This window comes from Hylobates moloch, unplaced genomic scaffold (genome assembly GCF_009828535.3).
Source record: "Hylobates moloch isolate HMO894 unplaced genomic scaffold, HMol_V3 SCAFFOLD_17, whole genome shotgun sequence".
NCBI classification, from domain to species: domain Eukaryota; kingdom Metazoa; phylum Chordata; class Mammalia; order Primates; family Hylobatidae; genus Hylobates; species Hylobates moloch.
This window is the reverse complement of record NW_026652292.1, coordinates 29,129,279-29,149,830: the sequence shown is the minus strand read 5'-3', so window position 1 is coordinate 29,149,830 and position 20,552 is coordinate 29,129,279. Positions and strand designations below refer to the sequence as shown.

At 44.7% G+C, this 20,552-nt stretch overlaps 1 protein-coding gene and 1 non-coding gene across 5 annotated transcripts in view; both read left to right on the top strand.

Annotated features, from left to right (window-relative positions):
- The window catches only part of MTMR12 (myotubularin related protein 12), an 88,814-nt gene extending 70,717 nt beyond the window's left edge, over positions 1-18,097 (top strand). The window contains exons 11-17 of one of the 4 annotated variants that reach the window (XM_032135999.2): positions 1,124-1,202; positions 2,595-2,665; positions 6,078-6,250; positions 10,099-10,266; positions 11,290-11,451; positions 12,185-12,232; positions 14,852-18,097. In XM_032135999.2, coding sequence (XP_031991890.1) covers positions 1,124-1,202; positions 2,595-2,665; positions 6,078-6,250; positions 10,099-10,266; positions 11,290-11,451; positions 12,185-12,232; positions 14,852-15,421 — 1,271 coding nt within the window. In that variant the 3' untranslated portion in view covers positions 15,422-18,097. Of the gene's footprint in view, positions 1-1,123; positions 1,203-2,594; positions 2,666-6,077; positions 6,251-10,098; positions 10,267-11,289; positions 11,452-12,172; positions 12,233-14,851 lie in introns of all 4 variants that reach the window. The other 3 variants (XM_032135998.2, XM_032136002.2, XM_032136001.2) reach the window with 3 other exon arrangements.
- On the top strand, positions 10,348-10,458 carry LOC116457193 (U6 spliceosomal RNA). Its single transcript, XR_004244955.1, has one exon. It is a non-coding gene; the product is annotated as a U6 spliceosomal RNA (small nuclear RNA).
- Positions 18,098-20,552: the final 2,455 nt, after the last annotated feature.

Genomic DNA, 20,552 nt, shown 5'->3' with positions numbered 1-20,552 from the left:
ACTCAAACTAAAACATTACAATACATGTTTACTATTTAATCAAGGACACTCATTCTAGTTTTATTTCAGTCACTCAGGACTTTCAGGGATATCTGTCTTTTATTGATTTGAGTTTGCAACTTTTTTTTTCTTTTTTTCTTGAGATGGAGTTTTGCTCTTGTTGCCCAGACTGGAGTGCAGTGGTGCGATCTCAGCTCACCGTAACCTCCGCCACCCCGGTTCAAGCAATTCTCCTGCCTCAGCCTCCCAAGTAGCTGGGATTACAGGCATGGGCCACCACCCCCGGCTAATTTTTTTGTATTTTAGTAGAGATGGGGTTTCTCTGTGTTGGTCAGGCTGGTCTTGAACTTCTGACCTCAGGTGATCCACCCACCTCAGCCTTCCAAAGTGCAGGGATTACAGGTGTGAGCCACCACGTCTGGCCTTTTTTTTTTTCATTTTTTAGAAACAGGGTCTCACTCTATTGCCAAGGCTAGGGTGCAGTGGCGCCACCATAGCTCACTGCAGCCTCAAACTCCTGGCCTCAAGTGATCTTCCTGCTTCTGGGATTATAGTGCTGGGATTATAGGCATGAGCCACAGCACCCAGCCTGAGTTTGCAACTTTTAAATGTATTGGATTTCTATAAGATTTAAGGTTCTCTGTTTTATAAGGCATATAGGAGGAGTCGTGTCATGGTATGCTGGGTGGACGAACTTGTGCATGGAGATTCTAATGAAAGTTAAGCCTGACCCTTAGGCTTCCATGGCATCAGGATGGATCCAGTTGCATTTTCCACTTCTAGAATTAGCAGCCTGGATGTCAACTGTTTCTGCCTAAAGCATGTTACTGTCTGTCGATTTACAGGATGAACCATGGCTTTGTGTATGTATTGTAGGAATTTCTTATTTCAGCAATAAAGATCTCTTTTTGGCCACCACAATTTTCTAGGGGCCTACAGCTCAGAAACCATTTCAGCTGAAGTTTTGAAATGACCCTTACTCAAAATGGAGTCCTGTGCCTGGATTCTGCAGTTTGAGTCAGGACTGTTAATCTGAATGACACAGTTGAGGAACACAGGATTTTTGTGGCAAGTATGTCAGTGAACAATGACCTGACTTCTTTACTACTTTTTCTTTTTTCAGATAACAGTACTGAATTTTGGGACACAGATATAAAATGGTTTTCTCTGTTGGAAAGTAGCAGCTGGCTTGACATAATCAGGTATTTCAAACCATTGTTTTACTCATGAATTTTATAATTGTCTAACTCAGGGTAGTAGATCAAACTGACAAATAATTTAACTGTTTGATATTTGACAGTTAAATATTCTTAGATCACATGTTCTACGGCTAGGTTTTATATTTGCTACTTATTTCTGTGCACATTTGATAGGAATTTATGAACATGCCACCTGCTTACAAGGAGATGTACTCTACAGAAAAGGCATTGAAAAAACACAGAAAGAGTGTGACAACCCAGAATTATTATTGAGGCAGCAGTGCTGGCCTCCAGGGAGGAAATAGAGGGTGAGAACAGGAGTGGTATTGACTTTTCACTGAATACCTTTTTAAATCTTGTGTCTTATGCATATATTATCTGTGTTTTTAAAAACCATGATTAGTGTCAGTTATTTTTGGTTTGGGAGTTAGGTTGAGAGTTCCAGAAAACAGTTACATTGCCTTTCCTACTTTCTATGTTGAATAGCTCTTCTCTGTTGCCATTAAATAGAGGATATGGCAGAGAAAGGTGCAAAACAGAAATGATGATCAGGATGAGAGAGTAGCTCTAATGCTAGGCCACATTTCAGGAGGGAGAGCAATGCTTCCTACTACCTCACACACATTCTCCCTCCATTCTGAAGTGAGTACTGTGGAAAGGAGCCTTGGCCCTCCAGACACTGAACTGTGCTTCAGACATCCTGCTACACGTCTCATAATTTGAATGTATAATGGCAGACAGGGATAAATGTTATGGAAGCAAAGAACCCTTCTTTGTGTGGGGTGGGCAGAGAAGGGTGAGCATCCCTGGCCAGATGAAGAGTCGGGGTGTGGGAAGGGAAAGTGGCTGGGGGGTAGAAGAGGACACCTCTGCAAGCAGAAGACAACATATGTGAAGGCCCCCAGTTATACAAGTCAAAGCTGGGGATAGCGGCAATAGTCGCAAAGGGAATAACGTGTAGAGAGAGACAAAAAAGATTTCTGAGCATATTGGAGTTTTTTAGCCATTCTGATACATTCAGCAGGTCACCTTAAGTAAAGCAATCTGGGCATGTCTCGCATTCCCCAGGTATGCATTTTTGTGAATCTTGCTCACCAGCAGACCCAGGCATGAGTTTTTAATGAGAATGTCTAGTTTAGAAATTACCTAGGAGCATTTTCACATGAATTTGAGGATTCTCTTCTGAAGTTTTTCAGTTTCTAATGGGCAGGAATATATCCCGATATCTAAATAATGTAAATGGAAGTTAGTTTCTTTTCTAAAGGATTTTAGCATGGAAAAAAAAAATGAGAGAAAAAGACTGAAGACCAAGTCGGACTATCTCTAAACTACGTAATGTTTATTTTACCAAGCTCATGAACTAATGCCCCTTTTTCTTGTCTCTTTCCTGTTTAGACGTTGCCTGAAAAAAGCAATAGAGATTACAGAATGTATGGAAGCACAAAACATGAATGTTCTTCTTTTAGGTAATATATAGGAAGCACAAAGGATGATTTCCATTTTCCTTCACTTGAGATTGAATTTTTGTATATGTAGCTTTATGTATTTGGAAACAAAAGGAGTGAGTTAGTGTAGAAATCCTTCCTATTCCTTTCTCCCTAATCTTGGAATCCTTTGCCTTGGATTTCAGTATTAGAGTTTAAAACAAAATTCTTTCACTTTGCACTTGGCAGACCTATTCACAATCCATGAAGGAATTGTTGGTATCTTTACCAAAGCTCACATTTCTTAATGTTTTGGATTTTGTTTTATATTAACTGAGTTTGGTTAAAGTTAAAATCTTTTTAGAATCCTTCTTATATAAAGAGATCCATGGATGACTTGGTTGTTATTTTTATATCTTTGTGGTTGACAACTTTATTCAGTTACCATAGAAACTTGGTGGCCTGTGAGTTCCTTTTCCTCAGTGGGCTTAACTTGCTGTACATGATGCAAACATTCAGAATGTGCGAAAGCAAGTGTGAACCACCATGCAAGGAAGATTGGTGTTGTAACTAGTTACATATGAGCTAAAACATTACCTGCTGTTTAGAAATATTATGTTTCGTATAGCCCCACACTATAAATTAAGTAGATTGTCTTGTGCTTTATACCCCTAAGCTTTTATCATTCTCTGAAACTCTCTGTAACTGTTGGCCCTAGGTTCTAAGGGCAGCCGGGAAAATGTATCTTTCTGTGGCTTCTGTCCATCATATTTGCTGATCGACTTAGATTTGAATACATTTATTGAGCCCCTGCCATGTGCAGGGCTCTGTTCCACCTTCTAGAAGTTTGCAACCTAATGAGAGAGTTGCCTTAAGTGTGCTATTGAAAAAGACCTAACCAGCCGTGACAGAACAGAGCATTATTTGAGTACTGAGCAACTAATGGAGGAGGGATAAAGATTGCAGGTCTAAGAAACAGAAGGACTGAGGGCCAGAACACATTAATCACAGAGCTGCATAAAGTGAAATTTGAATCTTTGACTGATGGAACTGAGACATCCTTCACTCCTGGATGGACTACTGAATTGTCTCACCTCTGAAATCTCTTTTAGTCCCTCATTCCATTACCCACAGGAGTATCATTAACACCCTTCAGATCCAAGAAGAAAGAGTTCCTTAAAAATGAAACTTGTGGCTGGACACGGTGGCTCACGCCTGTAATCCCAGAATTTTAGAAGGCCAAGGCAGGCAGATCACTTGGGGCCAGGAGTTGGAGACCAGCCTGGCCAACATGACGAAACCTTGTCTCTACTAATAATACAAAAATTAGTCGGGCGTGGTGCTGTGTGCCTGTAGTCCTGGCTACTCGGGAGGCTGAGGCACAAGAATTGCTTTAATCTGGGGGGCAGAGGTTGCAGTGAGCCGAGATTGTGCCACTGCACTCCAGCCTGGGTGACAGAGTGAGACTCTGTCTCCAAAAAAAAACTTGTTTTGAAAACTGATAGCACTAGAAGACAAAAATAAAAATCTGTGTCTCTGTAACCCATGTCATCCCATAGTTGAGGCTTGTTTCCTGGAGGGAGAAGTGTAAGCTTGGACCCATAGTGCTCTGTGATTATAGGGGTCAAGATGAAAGAGTTATCACAATATGAGCACCTCCCTAGTTACAATTCATTCTTTTTTTTTTTTTTTTTTCTTTTTTTGAGACGGAGTCTCCCTTTGTTGTTCAGGCTGGAGTGCAGTGGCTCGATCTCAGCTCACTGCAACCTCTGCCTTCCTGGTTCAAGTGATTCTTCTGCCTCAGCCTCCTGAGTAGCTGGGATTACAGGCGTGCACCACCACGCCCAGCTAATTTTTGTATTTTTAGTAGAGATGGGGTTTCACCATGTTGGTCAGACTGGTCTCGAACTCCTGACATCGTGATCCACCCGCCTCGGCCTCCCAAAGTGCTGGGATTACAGGCATGAGCCACCACGTCTGGCCTACAATTCATTCTTAAGTTTCTCTAACGCCAATGATACTAGCACCATCTTCCTCATGGACATTTTTTAAAAATGACTCAAATTGCACCTATTTTTGTGAAAAAGAAACTTACGGGGATGTAGACCCTGACTTTTAGGATCTTAAAATTCTAAGACAAATGCACGGATAAAGATGTGTGGTTCTTTTGCTCTAAGTCTTGAATGTTAAACATGTATGTGAGTGGACTTTTCATCAGATGAGTTTTGGAAAGTGCATGGCAGGTGGGCATGTGGAAGTAGACCAAGGAGAGTTTGTCTCCTAGGCTAGGCAGGAGAAGCAGGCACCTCTGTTCCCCTCAAACAAAAGGACAGAGCCTTAGAGCTGAAAATAGAAATAATTTTGCTACAGTCAAGAAATATTAAACTTTCTCCAAAGTAGAGTTAGTGGAGGACTTAGGAGTAGAGGAAGGGATGTCTGAGGTGAGTTTGAGAAGCAGCTGAGCCGTGAAATAGTGAGTTCAGTGACGGAGGCTTCCATACCCCAGGAGGAGTTCAGTGACGGAGGCTTCCACACCCCAGGAGTTCAGTGACGGAGGCTTCCACACCCCAGGAGTTCAGTGACAGAGGCTTCCACACCCCAGGAGTTCAGTGACGGAGGCTTCCACACCCCAGGAGTTCAGTGACGGAGGCTTCCACACCCCAGGAGTTCAGTGACGGAGGCTTCCACACCCCAGGAGTTCAGTGACGGAGGCTTCCACACCCCAGGAGTTCAGTGACGGAGGCTTCTACACCCCAGGAGTTCAGTGACGGAGGCTTCTACACCCCAGGAGTTCAGTGACGGAGGCTTCCACACCCCAGGAGTTCAGTGACGGAGGCTTCTACACCCCAGGAGTTCAGTGACGGAGGCTTCCACACCCCAGGAGTTCAGTGACGGAGGCTTCTACACCCCAGGAGTTCAGTGACGGAGGCTTCTACACCCCAGGAGTTCAGTGACGGAGGCTTCCACACCCCAGGAGTTCAGTGATGGAGGCTTCCACACCCCAGGAGGAGTTCAGTGATGGAGGCTTCCACACCCCAGGAGTTCAGTGACGGAGGCTTCCACACCCCAGGAAGGAAGAGCTTTAGTCTTGGCCTGCGGAGCCTGGCAGGTCATCATTATGTGGGTGATTCTGCTGTCTCTGTGTGACACACCTAGACCCCACATGCTGAAAGTAGCTTTGTAATGCTGCATTTATTTATTCAGTATGCAAATCCATATTTAGTACCAGTGTGTGCCAGAACCTGTACTAGACATGCTAGAGCAGTTCATCTCTCAGTCTGAAAACATAACCCGTTGTTATTGGCTCTTGCCTTTAGGGAATAAGAACATGACCACTAATAGTAAACCTTGGTGTTGGGAATCCTACTTTTAACTGTGCAAGTGAGAGCATTCTGAAACTTTTTAACATTTTATGCCCTCCTTCCTCTTTGCACTGCTGCTGGGCCTCTCCTAGAGGAGAATGCATCCGACCTCTGCTGTCTCATTTCCTCTCTGGTGCAACTGATGATGGACCCTCACTGCAGAACCAGAATTGGTTTCCAGAGCCTCATCCAAAAGGAGTGGGTCACGGGTGGCCACTGTTTCTTGGATCGCTGCAACCATCTCCGCCAGAACGACAAAGAGGAGGTGAGTTCCCTCACTGCAGACTGTTTCCGTCATGGGGAGAACTACTGAATCTCTTATTTAATACCTGTCATCAGATGTAGGATTGCTGCTTGCAAAGTGTAAGCCGAACAGGTTTGTTAAGAAAACTAGGATCATTTCATTGTGTGATGACTTTGGATACTTTAAATAATAGTGAAACCTTTCCCAGAGGAAAGAGATATTAACAAGTATGTTCAGAGTTTTCTAAATTGTGTACACCAAGGGTGTATACATATTTCATAGTGGGAATAATATTTATTAATAAGACTTAAATATAAAGTAACTCAGTGAGGGAGACTCCTACCTTTTCTACAAAATTAGTCTTTGCAATAAATAGATATGCAGGGTGCAGGTTTTCTACAGAAAATATAGGTTGAACATCCCTTATCTGAAAGTCATGGGACCAGAAGTGTTTCAGATTTCAAATTGTTTTGGATTTTGGAATATTTGCACCCCATTACTGGTTGAGCATCCTTAATCCAAAAATTGGAGGCCTGGCATGGTGGTTTGCACCTGTAATCCCAGCACTTTGGGAGAACAGGAGTTTGAAACCAGCCTGGGCAACATAGACAGACCTCGTCTCTACCAAAAATTAAAATAAAATAAACTAAACTGGGCATGGTGATGCCTGACTACAGTCCCAGCTACTAGGGAAGGTGAGGTGAGAGGATTGCTTGAGCCCGCGAGGTCAAAGCTGCAGTGAGCCATGGTTGTGCCACTGCACTCCAGCCTGAGTGACAGTGAGACCCCATCTCAAAATAAAGTTTTAGATTTTGGAACTGAATGATTTCAGATTTTCAGAGTCAATTTTTTTTTTTTTTTTTTGAGACGGAGTCTTGCTCTGTTGCACAGGCTAGAGTGCAGTGGTGCAGTCTCAGCTCACTGCAGCCTCTGCCTTCTGGGTTTAAGCTTATCTCCTGCCTCAGCCTCCCTAGTAATTGGCATTACAGGTGTGCCACCATGCCCGGCTAATTTTTTGTATTTTTAGTAGAGATGGGGTTTCGCCATGTTGGCCAGGCTGGTCTTGAACTCCTGACCTCAAGTGACCCACCTGCCTCAGCCTCCCAAAGTGCTGGGATTACAGGCATGAGCCACCGCACCTGGCTATTCAGAGTCAATTTTCCTTGCACATAAACCTTTTTGAAATAAAGCACAGGTGCCAGGCACGGTGGCTCACACCTGTAATCCCAGGACTTTGGGAGGCCACGGCAGGTGGATCACAAGGTCAGGAGGTCGAGACCATCCTGGCTAACACGGTGAAACCCCGTCTCTACTAAAAATACAAAGAATTAGCCGGGCATGGTGGCACATACCTGTAGTCCCAGCTACTCGGGAGGCTGAGGCAGGAGAATCACTTAAACTCGGGAGGCAGAGGTTGCAGTGAGCCGAGATTGTGCCACTGCATTCCAGCCTGGGTGACAGAATGAGACTCCGTCTCAAAAAAAGAAAGCACAGGGTTATGTTAATGCCATCTGTTACCAGGGCCTTAGTGGTAGCGTGGGTGGGACTGTCCCCACAGCCTCTTCTGCTTCTGTCTGGATTAATCGCCCCAGACCTGGACCTCCAAGTTCAGGCACAGGAGAGTTAGCATTTTAGGTCACTTGGTGAAAATGAGTCCCCCAAATTGTGGTGTACATGTCTAGATGACAGCTGTACACACTCCTTTGGCTGCCTTATTGATGATTGGTGGAAGGAAAAATGAAAACACACAAACTTCCTTTAATCAACTCACCAGCAGCACTGACGTATGCTAGCAGTGTGACTTGTGGTTTTTCATACTCCAGGTAGTCAGCATGTCCTGTCTGTGGTGCAGAACAGCTTAACACAGAATGCTGTGGGCACACAGAGCCATGGCTCCTGATCGTAAGGGCTTGGCAGATTCCTTGGGTGATCCAGGTCTCTCTCACTGAGCAAGATGGTTTCTTTCAGGCCTGGCCTGTACTCATCTGTGTCCCATTGAGATGAATAGAAATCACATCTTTCAGTCCTGGAAGGGACTTTAAGGAACTAATTTGAAAGGTTGACGGCATTTACATAACATGGGAGGCAGAGAGAACTGATACTTTGTGGAGACGAGTATGGTTGTTTTTTTCTTTTTTTTCTTTTTTTTTTTTTGGAGAAGGAGTTTCGCTCTTGTTGCCCAGGCGGGAGTGCAATGGCATGATCTTGGCTCACTGCAACCTCCTCTTCCCAGGTTCAAGTGATTCTCCTGCCTCAGCCTCTTAAGTAGCTGAGATTACAGGCATGCCCCTCCATTCCTGGCTAATTTTGTATTTTTAGTAGAGATGGGGTTTCACCATGTTGGTCAGGCTGGTATCGAACTCATGACCTCAGGTGATTCACCTACGTCAGCCTCCCAAAGTGCTGGGATTACAGGCATGAGCCACAGCGCCCGGCCTTGTTTTGTTTTTGAGACATGGTCTCTCTCTGTTGCCCAGGCTGGAATATAGTTGCACAGTCATGGCTTACTGCAGTTTCAACCCCCTGGGCTCAAGCAATCCTCCTGCCTCAGCCTCCTGAGTAGCTGGGACTATAGGCGTACACTACCATGCCTAGCTAATTTTTGTATTTTTTGCAGAGATGGGTTTTGCCATGTTGCCCAGGTTGTTCTCAGACTCCCGGGCTCAAGTGATCCATCTGCCTCAGCCTCTCAAAGTGCTGGAAATACACACATGAGCCACCGCGCCTACCCATATGTTTTTGTATATCTTGAGAAAAGGAGGACTGGCAGGCACCACGTCTAATGGGGAAAGAGTCTAAGGTCTAAGAAGAAACCTGATCTGCTGCTGTTCACCCAGCCCTTGAAGAAGTCACTCATATTTTCTGAGCCTATTGCCCTGCCTATACATTGCAGTTCAAATATTTTCCACTCTATTTAATGATATTATGCATAAAATGAAGTGTGAAATAAAGTTGCTGTACAAATGTTTCTTAGCATCTCAACATGGATATATTGGAGTTTTGAAGGAAAATTGAAAAGAAACATGAGCCCTGTGTGAGACCCTAGGGACCGGCCTCCAGGCATCTCCAGTCTTCCCTTTCCTCCTCTGTAAGGGAGAGACTAACATAGCTTCTCTTAGCCCCCTGGCAGGATCACTGGTGAATCAGGGAGGATAAGCGCTTTCTAAATGATAAAGCACACTAGAAACTACTCTTCCTGCTCATCAAGGGCTCACCCCGGGAGCTAATAAATGAGGCTTGTGGATTTGTAAAGATACATTTTGAAAGCATTTTGAAACTCACTTTCACTGCTTCTCCCTTGTCTCCCATCCCCGTTGTCTTCTGGGCCCTCACTGCGGGGTGGACAGTGAGGCTTCTCCTTCCAGGTTGGTCTCCAAGATCAAACTCTGTCAGTTAGTGTGTGGGCAGATGAGGAATGGAAGTTCCCTCCCACCCCCCATAACTTTTTATTGACAAAATTCAAAGTAGCACTCACAATTAAGTAACATTTTTTTGGTAATACAGTACTACTAATGGAAGAATGGAATTTTTTTGGAGGAGTTAATGTTTTGCTTAATTGGGGTTCTAAGTTAGTATTTTCTATTATCAGAATCAATTGCAGATGCTCATCTGTAATACTGATCCATAATGAGGTTTTTACATATTTCATCTTTGAAATGTCTTTGACACAGATAGGCATGTAAATCGCAAGCATGTGATTTCAGTTGAGCGTATTTCTCACTTGGGATGGAATGGAGTATTCTGTGTTTCCCAGAGAATGAAGTCCTCAGAAGTGCTTATTCCACAGCTGTTGAGGTGGCTGCCCCCTGAACTCAGGATGGCTTGCTCTGGGCTCTGCCCACCAAGTAACATATCTTGTTTTCATGCAGGTTCCTGTGTTCCTGCTTTTCCTAGATTGTGTCTGGCAGCTGGTGCACCAGCATCCCCCGGCATTTGAATTCACAGAGACTTACCTGACTGTTTTGTCAGATAGCCTGTACATACCTATTTTTAGCACCTTCTTCTTCAATTCACCTCATCAAAAAGATACTAACATGGTAAGAGTCCCTCTTAGGAACCTGTGTATTAAAGAGGCTTCTTCTCACAAATAGGATGCAGTAATACTGTTGCTAAAAATAGTGCTCACTTGGCAGCACATACACTAAACTAAAGTTGGAATGATACAGAGAAGATTAGCATGGCCCCTGCAAGAGGATGACATGCAAACTCATGAGACGTTCCGTATTTTAAAAAAGATATTGAACACTAACTATATACCAAGCATTGGTCTAAGAGCTTCTTAGGTATTAATATTTACTCATTACAGCACCCTATGGCGTATGCATTTTTATTATCCTGGAGGAAGCCGAGGCAAAAAAAGGATAAGTAACTCACCCATGGTGACATGGTAAATATTGGAACTGGAAGCAAGTGTTGAAGCTGGGGAATTAAGCAAAATTCAAAGCTGTCCGTTTGAAAGACAGTCAGACCAGATGTCCTCCCATTTTGCCTGATGCCTGGAACTCCTCTGTGAAGAGAATGGGAACCAGCAGAGCAGGGAAGCTAGCCTTCTCCTTCCATCTTAACCCTTTTGGCCCTTCCTGGACTGTGCCCCCAATTAGATAATCTCAGTGCTTCTGAGCAGCCTCCTGAGGGCTGCAGGCTTTGCTTGAGCTGGGAGGATTACCAAATCCCCCAGTGAAGTAGGAGCAACAGCCCTGCTTTCAGAGCTCAGCCTTGTGACTCACCAGCTTCGTGACCTTGGGCAGTTCAGTTTTCTGAGCCTTGGTTTCCTCAAATGTAAAATTGGAAAAACAACAGTTACCTCGCGAGGCTGTGGAAGCACCCAGCACAGCGGCTGGCGTACAGACTGCTGGAAAGGAGGTGTCCTTGTTCTTGCCCTCCTCCCCCACCAAAAGCTTGTAGTGAATAACCACAGGTAGCCTCAGCCTTAAGTGCCCACGATTATTCATTCTTAGGGCACGGCAGGACCATGCTTCCTGGTGCCTGTGTCCAGAAGTATGTGTTTGCCTTCCTCAGCCCTCCCTGGAAGACAGCATGACCTGTGCTTGTTTTGGCAGGGTAGAGAAGGCCAGGATACACAAAGCAAGCCTCTGAATCTGCTCACCGTGTGGGATTGGTCTGTGCAGTTTGAACCCAAAGCCCAGATGTTGCTCAAAAACCCTCTTTATGTGGAAAAGCCAAAACTGGACAAAGGCCCACGGAAAGGAATGCGCTTCAAAGTAAGATGTCCACATGTCTAAACCCCGTTCAGCTGCCCAGACCCCATGCATGTAATGATAAAAGGTACTTATGGATTCTGTCTGCCAGCATTTTCTACCCCTCGAAGCAGTCTGCAGAGTTGAGACTTGTGATGGTCAAATTGTCAAGGGCCATTAGAATCCTTTGCTTTCAGCAAATCACCTTTGCCCTGGTGCAACAGGCCCATTTGCCAAATGTCACTGTGGATGCTGCCGCCCTGGTCATACTCCATGGAATCGTGTCTTGTCCTGCCTGTGTGTGTGTGTTAGTAGAGTAAAAGGAACATTGATTGTGTGGGTTTTACTTGGCCAATACCAGTTCATTTATTATAATAAATAGTAAGACTTTTCTTAATGAGCTGTGCCTGTAAACCACAGGTTGCAAAACTGTCAAAGGCTGCAAAGTCTCTGTCACAACTACACCTCTACCACTGTAGTACAAAAGAAGCCTTAGTCTGCTCTGCCCATGGAGCAGCCATTCTTTATTCCTTTACTTTAAAAAAAAAAAAAAAGGAGCCTTAGTAGGTGAACAAGTAGGCATAGCTGTGTTCCAGTGTTTATGAGAACAGGCACCAGGCCAGATTTGGCCTGAGGGGTGGCCAGTTTGCTGACCTATGCTATGAACCACAAATGTCAGAAACTCATTTTAGTTGATAATCCCTAAGTTCCCTAACTGATGAATTATTTAACTGACATTTCCTAGCTCTGTCTCCAGGCCCAGAATTTCTCCCCCACAGAGTCCACAAAGGAGAGAGCAGTGATGGTAAGTCTAAGTCGATGCGTGTCACTGCCTTCTTCATGCCATCCTTATCCTGCCTGATCTGGAGGGCTTCAGAAAGCCTGGCCCTTTCTGGTGTTAGAGTTGGTTCCATTCTAAAGAGGACTGGGGACCTGGGTGAGCCACGGCCAGCAGAGACGATGTTGGCTGCTGAACGACTCAGAACAGCCACTCTGCCCTTTTAGGGGCCGCAGGCCCAGGGTGGAGTTTCCCCTTCCTGGCTGAGCCTCTCCTGCCAGTTTGACCAGAATTGCCCTGAGCCCCAGAACAGCTTGGCCAGAAATTGGTTTTTCTTCAGTGTGTTGCGCCCCCTGGTGGCTGCATGCACATTGTCATGAGCGCTGGATTGGCACCACAGAAACTGCCCTGTGCCGGAGTAGCAGGGGACCTCAGAGACAGCGAGGACAACGTCCCTTGTTTTACAGGGGGGAACCTAAGGCTCCCCCTTCCAATAATGGATTTCATTTCTCTCCTCAGACCTAGCTTTTCTAATCATTTCTTTTCCTTGGGAGATAGGGACAGACAGCCTAAGCTCCAGGAGTTGGCAGGTGGGAAAGGACTGAGCTGAAGGGGTGGAGAATTTCAGGTTGCACTAGCTAAATCACAGTTAGGACGGGGGCGACAAGAAACCTTGAAGCCTTTGGGTAAGAAGATCAGATATCAGGTGGGGCAACGTGTTGAGCGGCCTGGTGGCCTGGGGGAAGTTCTGCAGAGACTCTGAGGAAGCAGGGGCTGAGCAGCATGTGGTGCTGCCGTGCGAATGCCACACGGGGGCGGGGGGACCCGTTCCAGTGTGCAGCCTCGGTGTCAGCCGCAGGCTCGGGCTAGGCTTTGGCCTGCAGAGCTGCTGGCATGTCAGCTGGTCTTGAGTGCTCCCTTCGCTTAGGAGATAGAGAGAAGGGGGCTTCCAGGACCAAGGAGAGCTCAGTAGAGAGCCCAGGCTCTGGAGCCAGACTATTTGAACCACCTTTGGCACTGAGCAGGAGTGCCTTTGGCAGATTGCTTACTTCTGTGCCTTAGTTTCCTTGCTTGTAAAGTGGGGCAATAATAGCGACTTTGAGAATGAGGTGCTCAGTGAATGTGAGTACTGAGCACAGCACCGAGCAGGCAGGAAGCACTGGGTGGTGGTTCAGTGTAGTCCCTGCCCTGCCTGGCACATCTTCACGATGGAGAAAAAGAGAGGCCACTGAATCCTGGCCTTCATCTTTCCTGACCCTGGATGGAAAGTCAAATCCTGGTCACCTCTGAGTTGTGGTCTTGTGGATGGTTTTGCTTTCTTTTTAACATTTTTATTGTTATTCCGTATTTCATAATAAGGAAATAATTTTCTTTACAATAAAGAATATCTTTTTACAAGGAAGAACCACTGATGGAAATATGTTAGAGAGTTTTAGAGTGAGCCTGAAAATTAAGTTGTTATCTCTTCTTACTTCAAATGAACAGTAGCAAAAGAGCTGGACAAACAGCTTTTCCCCACATGTTTTTACTTCTGCTTTGGGCACTGGGGAACCCTCATGACCTTCTGACCACATCCATCTTTTACAACCCTTTTTTTTTTTTTTTTTTGCGAGCCGGAGTTTCGCTGTCATTGCCCAGGCTGGAGTGCAATGGCGTGCTCTCGGCTCACTGCAGCCTCTGCCTCCTGGGTTCAAGCAATTCTCCTCCGTCAGCCTCAGGTGCCCACCACCACACCCTGCTAATTTTTTGTATTTTTGGTAGAGATGGGGTTTTGCCATTTTGGCCAGGTTGAGGTTGGTCTTGAACTCCTGGCCTCAGGTGATCTGCCTTCCTCGGTCTCCCAAAGTGCTAGGATTACAGGCATGAGCTACTGCGCCCAGCCTCACAACCCTTTCACAGTGCACCCCCAAATATAATACTCTGCTCTGGCCACAGAGAGAATGACCAAGGAGGGAAATATGAAAATATGAAAATGCTCTCCCATTTTCTACTCCATGCAGGTTGCCAGACAGGTCTGGTCAGCTTAGCTGGCTCATCACGTTTCTTTGCTCTCACTTGCCTGTTTTCTTTATCTAAAAGAATCTTTATGACTTAGGCTTAAACTCCCACTGGATGCCTGATAAGCTGCTATTTCACCCATGCGATAGTATCTTCTGGTAGTTAGCAGTGCCTCCTTGCAGTTGTTCAGAAGATTGTAGTGGTTAACAGCCTTAAAGTGCTCAAAGAAGAAACATCTTTTTCTCTTTAGAACATGAATAGGCCTGACCCACAAGTTCCCCCAAATCATTAAACTATCTTAAGTTAAACAGCTTTTTCAGAAGTACTTTGTGTCCTGTGGTGCCCCTGTGACAGAGGAGGAGGGCACCAAAAGCGCCTTTCTCTGTGTCCCAGCATGCCTTTCTGCACAGCTGCCACGTGCACCTGCTTTCCCATTTGTTTCTGGCACAGTGTGCACCATGGGAATACACAGGAATACCCCACCTCTGGATGTCACAGTGTGTTAATGAGTGTGCATTCACATGGCAACGCTGATGTCTCTTGGAACTTGTTAAAGCAGGGTTATGCTCTTTTTTTTTTTTATGGTAACAGCTGTTAACTGTGCCTGTTATGTTAACCAGCAATTTTTATTTGTGTTTTCTCTGAAAGCATCAACGACAACTTTCTTTGCCACTTACACAATCTAAGTCATCTCCCAAAAGAGGATTTTTCAGGGAAGAAACAGATCATTTAATTAAAAACCTTCTGGGCAAGAGAATTAGCAAACTTATTAATTCTTCTGATGAGCTCCAAGACAACTTTCGAGAGTTCTATGACAGCTGGCATAGCAAGTCCACGGACTACCATGGTTTGTTGTTACCGCATATCGAGGGGCCCGAAATCAAAGTCTGGGCCCAGCGCTACCTGCGTTGGATTCCAGAAGCCCAAATCCTAGGTGGTGGCCAAGTGGCCACTATGAGGAAACTCTTGGAAATGATGGAGGAAGTCCAGAGTTTACAAGAGAAGATTGACGAGAGACACCACAGCCAGCAGGCCCCCCAGGCCGAGGCCCCCTGCCTGCTGAGGAACTCTGCCCGCCTCTCATCTTTGTTTCCTTTCGCTCTGCTCCAGCGACATTCCTCTAAGCCCATCTTACCCACCAGTGGCTGGAAAGCTTTGGGAGATGAAGACGATTTGGCCAAACGAGAAGATGAGTGCGTGGACCTAGGGGATGTGTGACCTGTTTGTTAAGTAATTGTGAAAGAGGAATGTGGGAGATTGGGACAGCTGATCCCTGGATTCGTGTCACGCTACAGCTAATGCTGGCCGGGTCCTTAGCCCAGCACTCCGTTGGAATAAACCTGGGCCTTCGGGAAAAGAGGTGGCTCTCATTATTTTTCATGATTCTAAAAGACTATGCAATTAAAACCACATCTGTAGTATTATTAATTGGAAGGAATTATTACTTGACCCGTACTAGGGTTGTGGCCGTTTTCTGATGCCTAAGTATTATACAGAGCCCACAATGAACAGTTTACTACCAGAAAGGGCTTCAGTAAGATATTCTCGGACTTGATACTTTCTTCAGATCCTCTTTGTGCCAAGATAATTTATCCAGTCATTGGGAATAGTAAGTTTCTGTGTAACCCATCTGAATTATAGAAGCAAGTTCAGCTTTATGTATTTGTATGGCGAGTTGAAGATTCAGATAGAGGTATTAAGATGTGTGGCATTTACTTAAACCATCACATTTTTTTCTTTCTACGCCCCCTTGCCTTTAAAACACCTGGGAAGTTCCACTGGTGTCATCCATCCTGATGCTTCAGACCACCCTCCCTTCTTCACAGACCCTGTCACTTTGCCTGTAGGTGGGGGCTAGCCAGCCACCATCCTCTTTTCTGTGCTGCCAGCCCCAGGTCTTCCTCCGCCTGCTCCACACCACTCGCCGCTGTCCCTCTGCACTCCCTGCCTTGGTGTGTGTAGTCCCAGTGTCTCACTGCCAAACCTCTTGGTTACGCTGCGGGGATCTGTTTCTTTGCCTGAGATCCTTCCTGAGGAGCTTCCGTTCCTCTGCAGTCTCTCCTTGTTTGGAACAAATCGCTTCGCCTTTTTCTACTTGCCTGCTGAGGCTTTGGAGCACTTGTGATTGCAGTTTTCTGCCGCAACCCCTGAGCCGAGTTCCTCACATTCTTTTACTTTATGGACTGATGGGATTGGGTCACTTTTGAATGTGGCTTTCATAGGAAAGCAGCTTAAACATAAATATCAGAAGTGATGATTATCATATGATACCTCAGTGATTTTAAAAGCCATAGAAGAAACTTGACTATGCCTGGTCACCTTGGATCTGCTGTCTAAGTGATATATATATATATATATATATATATATATTTTTTTTTTTTTTTTTTTTTTGCAGGAAAGTATACTTTGTAAGGAGCAGTTTTTTTTGTTCTCAGTGGAACCCTGTGAAATCTCATAAAAGAGGAAAAAAACAAAACTCATTAGAATGTTTTAAATTGAATGTTTGCCTTTTACATGTATTTGCTCTTCAGTATGGCTCCCAATTTGAATGTTACATGTTTGGAAAAACTTTCAGTTGCTCAAGGGCAATAAGAAAATTTTAGGCCGGGTGTGGTGGCTCACGCCTGTAATCCCAGCACTTTGGGAGGCTCAGGTGGGCGAATTGCTTGAGCCCAGGAGTTCGAGACCAGCCCAGGCAACATGGCAAAACCCCCTCTACTAAAAATACAAAAATTAGCCGGGTGTGGTGGTGCGTGCCTGTAGTCCCAGCTACTCGGGAGGCTGAGGTGGGAGGATCCCGTGAGCCCGGGAGGTGGAGGTTGCAGTGAGCTAAGATCGTGCCACTGCACTCCAGCCTGGGTGATGGAGCAAGACCTAGTCTCAAAAAAAGAAAATTGGAAACTATTGACTAAGAGAAGTTTCTAGGTTTGCACTGAATTGTCTTTTGTACATACGGTGAATTGTTTTGCTGTTCTCCCCACTCCATATTAATGCAGGAGCCAGGTTGGTCTGTTAAGATGAATAAAGGTTGAGGGGAGGGCAGGATTCGTGCATCTGGGGGCCAAACACATGTTCTGTCTTGATTGCCTTAAGAGTTACTAGCGAGGTCAGTGTTAGGCTTGCAATAGGGATTTTAAAATACACTAACTAGTTCCTTAGCTACCTTCACATACATTCTATAGGCCTTCTTAAATTAGCACTAACCTCCACTTCCTTCTCTGCCCCATTGCCTCCCAAATATGCTATGGAGCTATTTTTGTTACCACATTATAACGTGAATATTTATACAGTCGCCTCTTCAGGCTTCGTAATTTTCATTCCAAAAATGCCCAGTGTGATGCTTTACACTCTACAAAGTATGGTTTAAAGGCACAAGGTCATGGCCTTTGTCATAGCAGTTGAATGTGCATTGAAATATTTTTCTATGATTTTTTTAAATTACAATAGAAAAATAAGCTGTTGTAACGTGTAAGGTCATGACAATTTTTGTATTTATATTTGAAATCAGATTTCTATAACTTGTATTTGTGTACAGAATTCTCAATGGATTTATATATTGTGAAATTTTTATCCGAGATTGGGATGTGGATTATGCTTAACAGTGAAAGCTGAAATGAGACCATTTACTTTGTTTAAAATGCTGTACTGTGCAAGTTTGGAAATGTAAATTAATTTACTGTATATAATATCTTGAGTTTGTTTATACCTCCAAGTTTTTACACTGAAGATAAACTAGCTTTAATTCAAAACTTTTTTTTCTTTATAAGGGAATAAGCTGTTGAGCTAAACCTGTATACTTGTGCTTTTTATTTTCTGGATGCACAATGAAAGTTTATACTTGTATCTCACTGCATCATATCTGATTGCAGAAATTAAAGCACAATTTACAAGCAATACTGTACTTGGTGTGGTTGGTACAACACATGGAGTAATCCCTTTCATTCTTTCGGGAAATACTGAGCATGTACTGGGTACTTGGCAGGGCCAATGGGGACAGCAGGGAAGAGTGCAGTTTGCGTTCTTGTGGGGCAGAGGGAGGTTTGGTGGTGGGAACCAATAACCAAACAAATATTTAAAATCTCAGGCGATTTGCAGTTACATGTATATCACAGCACTATTCACAATAGCAAAGACATGGAATCAACCCAGGTGCCCATCAATGATGGATTGGATCAGGAAAATGTGTACATATACACCATGGGATACTATACAGCTATAAAAAAGAATGGAATCATGTCCTTTGTGGCAACATGGATGCAGCTAGAGTCCATTATCCTAAGTGAATTAATGCAGAAACAGAAAACCAAATACTGAATGTTCTCATAAGTGGGAGCTAAACATTGGGTATTGGACATAGAGATGAGAACAACAGACACAGGGGACTCAAAATGGGGAGGGAGTCGGGAAAGGGTTGAAAAACTACCTGTTGGGTACTGTGTTCACCATTTGAGTGATGGGTTCAATTGAAGCCCAAATTTCAGCATCACGCAATATACCCATGTAATAAACCTGCACATGTACCCTCTGAATCTAAAGTAAAAATAGTAAAAAAATTTAGCTGACACTGTGGCTCACGCCTGTAATCCCAGCACTTTGGGAGGCCAAAGCAGGCAGATAACCTGAAGTGTCGGGAGTTCAAGACCAGCCTGGCAACGTGGTGAAACCCTGTCTCTACTAAAAAATACAAAATTAGCTTGGTGTGGTGGCACATGCCTGTGATCCCAGCTACTCGGGAGGATGAGGCAGGAGAATCGCTTGAACCTGAGAGGCGGAGGTTGCAGTGAGCCAAGATCGCACCACGGCACTCCAGCCTGGGCAACAGAGGAGGGCTCCGTCTGAAAAAAAAAAAAATCCTAGGTGATGATAAAATGCTGAAGAAAAAACACGGTGGGGATAGGGTGATTAAAAGAAAAGAGTTTTTAACGCTGAAATCAAATATTAATACCTCTCTGCTTTTTGTGGGGATCTGTAAAATTAGAATTCTGTTACTCTGGAATAAAAATTGCTGGAAGAGATCTGAGTACATTTAAACCATGAAAGATAGAAAAAGGCTTTGTTTTTGCTTCCAGAGAGGTTAAGTGAGCGAGCACAGGGTGAGATGGCTTATGAGAGCAGGATTTGTTTCTAATTCGTTTTGTTTAATACTTAACTAGATTGAGACATAGCACTTTGTATGTTCTGAGAAACAAGGTTCATATTTCTTTGACCTTTCCTACCTACAGAGGAGGCTTCCCACTCTGCTGCTTGTCCCCATCCCCCTTTCCTATCTGGCCAGCACACTACTGTGTCCAGAAAGCTAGCTCTGAGACATCCCTGGAATTTAATAAGCTCTCATGGATGCCACGTGCTTTTCAGATGTTTTGCTTCTTTGGTGTCTGTATTAAATTCCCAAGTAGTAGTTGTGACCGTAGAGTTTAGCAGCTTCTCGTCTTATTTTCCACATTTGTTTAGCTCTTGTACTTTTGGTGGACTTAGCTGTCTCTCATTCTTGATTTTGCTTGTTCCTTGATGTCCAGGTGAGGGCATGGAGGGACTTGGGGAGTAAAGAGTGGAACGTTCTCCATCCAGTGTGAAATAGGGTGGGGGGTCGGCTCCTGTTGGGAACTAGCCCCTGTGCCTTCATGTCCCCTATCATTAAGGGAGTTGGAGGCAGAGGGGGGCCTGTCTATAGCCTGTTTTGTGGCCAGGCGCGGTGGCTCACACCTGTAATCCAGCACTTTGGGAGGCCAATCACTAGGTCAGGAGATCGAGACCATCCTGGCTAACATGGTGAAACCCTGTCTCTACTAAAAATACAAAAAAATTAGCCAGGCATGGTGGTGGGCACCTGTAGTACCAGCTACTTGGGAGGCTGAGGCAAGAGAATGGCATGAACCCAGGAGGCGGAGTTTGCAGTGAGCAGAGATCACACCACTGCACTCAAGCTTGGGCGACAGAGTGAGACTCCATCTCTAAATAAATAAATAAATAAATAGAGCGAGACTCCATCTCTAAATAAATAGAGCGAGACTCCATCTCTAAATAAATAGAGCGAGACTCCATCTCTAAATAAATAAATAAATAGAGCGAGACTGCATCTCTAAATAAATAAATAAATGAAGCAAGCAAGCAAGCCTGTTTTCTGAGCCCTTCCTGTGGTGGTGTGCTGGGCTTGTGTCCCACTGTGGCTCTAGATTATTTATAAATGCGTCCCTGGGGCAGGATAATTTGGGGCTGAGCACACAGGAAGCCCCTGCCCTGCTGCAGAGACAAGAGCTATAGAGATGCATGGCCTTATTGGGTCCGCCTTCCACACACACACACAACACCCTGAAATGTACTAGTATGAGGGTGGGAGAGGCAAGACCCT